The following is a 7434-nucleotide window of genomic DNA, read 5'->3' on the forward strand; positions in this document are numbered from 1 at the left end:
AAAAAAAAAAAAAAAAAGTTAACACAAGGGGCCCGGGAGATGGCTCAGTGGAATAAGTGCTTCCCTGGCAAGCAAAAGGGCCTGAGTTCAATCCCCGGTTCCTCAAAAACAAAAAAAAGTTAACACAATTGATATTTTCCTCTGTATCTTTTATAAATGAAATTATAAAACTTAGACTTCTATAACACATAGCTATCATAACTCCCAATTTATTTTGTGGTCCTTTTTACAAAAACCTAATCATCTTTGCATGTTAAGTGATGGATATGTTTACCAATTTAATTGTATCACAATTACATATACATATATATGTATACATATATCAAAACTCTGTACACCATACATGTATCAATTAAAAAATCATCTTCAGGTTAGTGCTCATATGTTAATGTTTCTCACTGATAGCATAAGATCATGCATTATTCTACCTGACTTACTAGTGTTTATGTGAATTTTTAAAAACTGTCTTGTAGGACTGGAGAGACAGCTTGGCAGTCCAAGTGCCTGCCTGGCAAGCACAAGGACCCTGTTGGATCTCCGTATCAGGCCAGCCCTGAAACCAGGAGTGGTAGCACACGCCTGTAATCTAAGTGCTGAGACTGAAGGATCACTACAAGTCTGAGCTACATAGCAAGACCCTATACCAAACAAACAAACAAATAAATGATTTTTTTAAAAAAAAAATTTAAAACCTGTCCTGTATATGTTTTATATACATTTTCGTCTGCTGAGCTTTCTCGCCAGCCCAAGACACTGTCAAAATACTTGCTACTTTTGTCAGAAAGAGCAAGTGTTGCATGTATCTCTTAGTTCTCTATTCTTCATGCCATCAAAACCTATTATTCCTGAGAGTTTATCTTGCTATCTTTTCCTACAAATCATCTTTACTGACATTACTATAGTACAAAATATGCGCAAATTTATACAAAAATATATAATGTCTCAAATATATCTTTCACAGGCATTTGTTAATCTGATCCTTGCAACAATCTAGAAACAAGTATTACCTTCAGTTTAGATATTAGGAACACAAGGTCAAACAGGTAAAGTGTGAAATGAAATAATATCTGAACTAAGGTAATAGGATTAGAAAAAAGGAACTGCAATGTCAGCCAAACTGAAACTATCTGCAACTTGAATTTCTTTTTTTTTCTGGAAACCTGAATAAGTTAAAAATCTTAATTTGTATTTTGTGTTTTCCTTAACTCATCACTAATACCTTCGACACTGTCAAAAAATACTGTAAAATGTTAGAGAAGACTTTACATTAAACATCAAATTTGGTTTTTTCCTACCACAAGTACAATGAAGCAGCCTCTGATACAAAGTTTTTTTAGTAAATTGCATCCAAGTATTTAATACATTGAATTCATTTTTTCAGGATGAAATTAATAAAGTTGAAATTAGAAATAGCTTTTGGGGGGCAATATGTGATACAATCTAAAGTCAAGAAGAACAGCTCTACTACTTTTTGACGTAAAAATAATTTATATACATATGGTCCACCATAAAGAATCTTAAGATTAGTTTATCTTTGCACTATTCCAGTAGTCTAGTATCTTTCTAAAGCATAAATATAATTAACCCTCAAGTCAAAACTCTCTAATAACCTTCAATTTCTTTACTAGTCATGTAGAACTTAAATGATCCAACTTCTATACACTCACCTTTCCCCACTCTCTGCACTATCACCACCACCTTAACTTTATCTTTCCAACATAATGAAGTTATAGTTTCTTAAGTATGCCATACTCTCTCATACTTCCACACCTTCCCAGATAAATATGTGACTTTTTTAACTTGGATTATTCCTTTTCTATTATATTGGGGTCCACCTTGCTACCTTCCAATAAACCCTATTAATCTAAGTGAGTTATATCATTTTTGCGGAACTGGGGATTGAGCTCAGGCCCTTGCACTTGCCAGGCAAGCGCTTTTTCTACTGAGCCATCTCCCCAGGCCCCTGAATGTTATTTCTTTTAAGAAACTTGCTCTGGTCTAAGTTTGGATTACATGTTCATCCTTTTTTTGTTTTGTGCTATTTTGGGTTTTGTTGTTTTGTTTTTTTTTTTAAGACAGGTTTGACTATGTAGTTCAGGCTGGCCTCGAACTTGTGGTAATCTTCCTACTTCAACCTCCTAGGTGTTGGATTAACAGGCATGAGTAACCATATCCAATTTAGATGTCCTTTCTGTTGACTTCCAAAGCATCCATATATGTAACATATGTTTTGGTCTGGCCAGCAATACTCTTGCCTATATAAGCAAAACCACTTACTATAAATTATATAGTAATACTCTTCAGTTCCTATAACTATTTCCAGGAATGAGCATGCAACTCAAGTCTGACTTGACTACTTGTCTCCTGGCCACAATGGTTGACTTAGGAACCTGTGCTCTCTAAGTGAGTCTTCACAATAAATTTCATGCTGGGGATCAAACCCATGGCTCACACATATTAGGCAAGCATTCTAACAGTGCATTATATATCCCTATCACTCAGATTATTTCAGTAGTCTTCAAGACTATTTTTGACAGCCTTCTAATTTCTGGGGCCTTTCATCTCTCCTTACTCTATTTTCATATATAAAAGGTCTCATCTCAATAAAAACTTCATTAAATCATTACTGTCCAACTAAAGTAAATGAACTCTAAACTCAGCATCCAGAACAATACTTGACACATATTTGAGGATAAAACAGTATCTACTGAACTAGTGAAAGACATGGCCTTCATAACATGTTCTACCTTTGTACAGTTTTTTCTCCACTTCCTATTTTTTTTGTACAGTTATCCAAACTATACTGCTTACATACACAGATATACCTCTTTCCTCCCACTTCCTTTCCTGTCCTCAACTCAGTAACTCTTTCCTTTTGAGTAAGTTCATTCCCTTTACCCAGTATCCATTGTGCCCTTCAGATTCCATTTTCTCTTTCAGGTTCTCACACTAAGGAGACAATACGATGTTTGCACATGCCAGTCTGATCTATTTCACTTAAAGAGTATGGCCTCTAGTTATATCCATTTACCAACAAAAGACTCAAGCTTATCCTGTATGTCATACTACACTGCACAATCCTGTCATATAATTTATTCTAGTCCAGTTATAACAGTCTTTCCTAAAAAACTTTTATTTGAACTTGTTGAAATTAAAATCACCAAAGTGCAACACAACTTTTTCCTGTGTTCCATATTATCATATCACATTCGCAGCATTGGTACTTCGGTGGTAGAATATAAATATCAAATTCTGATACATAAAAAAGGTACAACTATAATTATGTAATAAGAAGTATATTTATAATAAAATAAACAATTGTCACTATTTCTTACAGATATAGATAAGCAAAATAACCCAATTTTATCTATATTTTAAGGTTAATAACTTAGAACAATTCCTACATCTTTATTTACACAATAGTATAATTTGCTTTGTTTTTCAGACTTATAGTCATTTTTATGAACTGAAACTCTATAAAACTATTGAATAAAACATACATTCTCTTCACTTTTGTCCAATTTACATTTAACTTCTTCTTCTTTCTGTTTTAATTCTTGTTTCACAGATTGTAATTCATTCCTAAAACAAGATGGAAGAGTGATATTATAATCCAAATTACACTTTGTTTCCTAAGACTTTTCAGGGTTGACTAGTTTTTTGTTGGTTTTACTTTTTTCATTTTGTTTGTTAATTTTTCATGCATTGCCATCACTAGGCACACTTTCATTCCCATTTAAATTAACATATCTTTATTTTAAAATTAATGAACTGAGAGCTGGGGAGATAGCTCAGCAGTATAAGCGCCTGCCTGGCAAGTGCAAGGTCCCAAGTTTGATCCTCTGTATCCCATGCTGTGCCAACCCTGGAACCCTGGGCATGCCATGACTGCTTCAAAACCAGGTGTAGTGGCGCACACCTGTAATCCCAGCACAGGGGAGGCTGAGACAGGAGGATTGCTACAAGTAGGAACTACGTAGCAAGACCCTGTATCAATAAAAGAGTTAAAATTAACCAAATCCTTAACATCATTATTTTTGTTTTTAAAAAACCCTGGAAAGCAGCCCTTATTTCTTGAGCTTGTTTGGAAGTTCTAGCAAAAGAGCACTGCTACTCACGCACCCCTGACCAAGGAAACAGTCTTCTACTACTAGGAGTGAGGAGGCATGCAGTTTTGGGAGGGAAACATATGTCTAAACAGAGTTAAACAAGAAGATGACACATGTCTTAACAGCCAGGTGAGCTATATTAACCCTGGCAATCAATGAGGTGATACATGACATAGCCAAATCACCCTCAATATTTCTTTCTTGTGTGTATGCTGCTAGAGAGCAAACTCAGGGTCTTATGCATGCAAGGTAAGAGCTCTACCACTCAGACACGTCCCTAGCCTAGACTTATTTCTTAAGTCATTATTTCACTGTAAGGTTTTCTTTCTTTGGTCAAACTGGGGATTGAACTAAGGTCCTTGTGCTTACCAGGCAAGCACTTATTTTACTGAGCTACGTCCCAGCCCATTTTCTTAGTCATACATCACTTATACTAAAACACACTCAAGATTTTATACATACAAATGAAAAACTTAAATGCAAGTGATTTTAAGAACTATATGACTAAAATAAAATGTACACAAACATATTGTGTTGTTTTGCAGAATAGCTCTGGAAAAACAACATAAACAATATCTGGAGGGCCATGGATATAGCTCAACAGAATAAGCACCTGCCTGGCAAGTACAAGGTCCCAAGTTCAGTCCCCAGAAATAGCATCTGGAAGTGATGCTGGATAGTAGAAGGACAACAGGTAAAGACACTTTTATATGAATTCCATATCATATGCACCCTTTCAAAAATATTATAATTCAAATCCTGTCTTTTCTCTTTCTCATCTATAAACTTGAAGCTTTTTTCTAATTGCAGTCTCCCTTGTGACCACGAATGTGTACTGAGTGTGATCAGTCTTTGATAGTGTCAAGAAACTAGCCCTAAAAAAAAAAAAAAAAAAAAATTGCAGTCTCCCTTGTGACCACGAATGTGTACTGAGTGTGATCAGTCTTTGATAGTGTCAAGAAACTAGCCCTAAAAAAAAAAAAAAAAAATGGAGGAAGAGATCATAGAGAATAGAATGAAATGCTGTTTGCCAAGCTATGGCAAGCCTCACAGAACCACTATCTAGCCACAGATTGCTGAACAGAGAGCTGAAAAAATTTCTGAGCTGTGTTCTCTAACTGGAAGTGGGTGTATTTTATGAGTACCTAAACATCCTATCTCAGTACAAGCATAAATTCTACTTCATTGCTAAAAAGTAAGGTATGAAGAATTCTTTATTCTAGCATATGACGAACTACAAGGCACATCCATTAAATATCTGGTTGTGAAAAGCTCTGACATAATTATATTGTATATAAACTGTACTCTGAATTTTATAAGGCTGATGCATTATATCATACTTAATCTGTATATACTAGTTAGCCAATAAACAGTTTAATTAAGAAAAAAAAAGGAACTAGCCTTGTGAAAACTGAATACACAGTATTTACTCTTTGAAATTAAATTTGTAACTAGTATCATATTCATATGTACATATTTAAAGTAACATAAGTCCAAACAATAGATACAAGTGAAAAACTGTATTACCCAAATTACCATAATACAGCACTCTTTAAAAAGAGGTCTCTTTAAAATGAGTCTTCACATTTCATCTCTGAACTGTACAGTGCCTTAACTTAGATATGCAATCTAAAAACTACAGCAATTTTTGGCAATACTGGGAATGAACCAGAGCTTTGCAGTAAGCTACATCTCCAGCCCTACTCTGAGACACTAACTTGACCAGGTTGTACTCAAACATGATTCTCTTCCTTCAGCCTGTCAGAATGATTGCTACTTCTAAAAAAGAAAACTGAGTAAAAAGGACAACTTTCTAAATCTGTAAAACAGTTACAACAATTTTAAAGCACTATGTGCCAGGCACTACACTCAACATTTTTTTCACAGTACCTCATATATAATAAATTATCTTTTTTTTTTTTGGTACAGAGTCTCACTATGCGGTTTAGACTCACAGTGATCCTCCTGTTTTCAGCCTCCCTAGTGCTGAGATTACAGGTGCACGCCACCATGCCAGAATTCAATAAATCATCTATTCTATGAGGAAATATTAGTTCTAAAAAGAATTAAAACAGTTTAAAATAAGAGAACGTTTTAAAGACCACTAACCTAATGTAAGAATCAAACTTCAATATAAGTACAAATAAGAACCCCTAAATACATGACAATTTAAACTACCAATGGACAAAAAGGAAACAAAATGAGTATTTTAGAAAATAATGAACATGGAAACTGCATATCAAACACCATGTCATAAATTTATAGCTGTGTGCAGAAGTGGTTACTTGAAACATCTTTATTATTTAAAAGAGAAGGATAAACTAATATCAACAGACAAAATTTTGAAGACTTAAATATTAATATATAATTCCAGGAAGCCAAGGAATAGCTAAGCATAAAAGCAATAGTTACAAAAAAATTTTAAAGGCAAAAAACCCTTCCACATAATAAAAGAGCTCCATAAAGTTAAGGTAAATAACAGGTTAGAGAAAATACATGCTATAAACAAAACAGATAAAGGACTAAAATTTTAAATGCTTGAACAAGTCAGTAAACAAAGGTCTCAGGGCCAACCAGAGAGCTCAGAGGACTAAAGCACCTGCTTAGGCAGAGCGCAGCAGCCAGGGTGCAATCCCCGGTGTGCCTTCCTGGACTCAGCCCTGCGCCCCAGACGCGCTGATATGGTGATTGAGACTGGGCGCTGGTGACACATGCCTGTGATCCCAGTGCTTAAGAGGCTCAAAACAGGAGGATCACTAGGAGTCCAATTTACATAATGAGACTCTGTAGACCCTGTACTAAATACATAATATAATAAAGGTCTCAAAAGATTAATGAAGAACAGAAATAAGCAGACAATTTTAAAGAAAAAATTCTAATAAGATGGAAAATATCAAAAACTTATCCAAAAAATACAAATTATAAATCATAAGAACAATGAGGCTTTCTACATTGCTGCTAAATTAATACTACTCAATAACAAAAACATTTAGAACAAACACCCTCATGTAATATTGCCTGTATTGCACCATTTATAACTGATAAATAGAAAATACTGGATTATCAAGTCATGGAAATAGTTTGATAATCCAATAAACTTTACTGCTTGAAATCCATTCTACACAAAATTCAAAATAAGGATATATCTGTATTGCCAACATAATGGCTTCAGAATTCATGACAGTGAAAAGATGAAAAATGTAAATATGCAAAAACTACGTCAGTATTAGCTCTACTTGGCTGACTTAAGTACATAAGTATTAAAAGAGACGGTTGTGAAAAACACCTACAAACATGAATAAAGAGTGAAACAATTACATAGTCA

At 34.4% G+C, this 7434-nt stretch overlaps 1 protein-coding gene across 1 annotated transcript in view; it reads right to left on the reverse strand.

Moving 5' to 3' along the window:
• The window catches only part of Sycp1 (synaptonemal complex protein 1), a 154773-nt gene that overhangs the window by 66472 nt on the left and 80867 nt on the right, over positions 1–7434 (reverse strand). The window contains 1 exon segment of the mRNA XM_004648982.2: positions 3501–3582. Within this exon segment, the coding sequence (XP_004649039.1) occupies positions 3501–3582 (82 nt within the window).

This window comes from Octodon degus, unplaced genomic scaffold (genome assembly GCF_000260255.1).
Source record: "Octodon degus isolate 3935 unplaced genomic scaffold, OctDeg1.0 scaffold00140, whole genome shotgun sequence".
In the NCBI taxonomy this organism is placed as follows: domain Eukaryota; kingdom Metazoa; phylum Chordata; class Mammalia; order Rodentia; family Octodontidae; genus Octodon; species Octodon degus.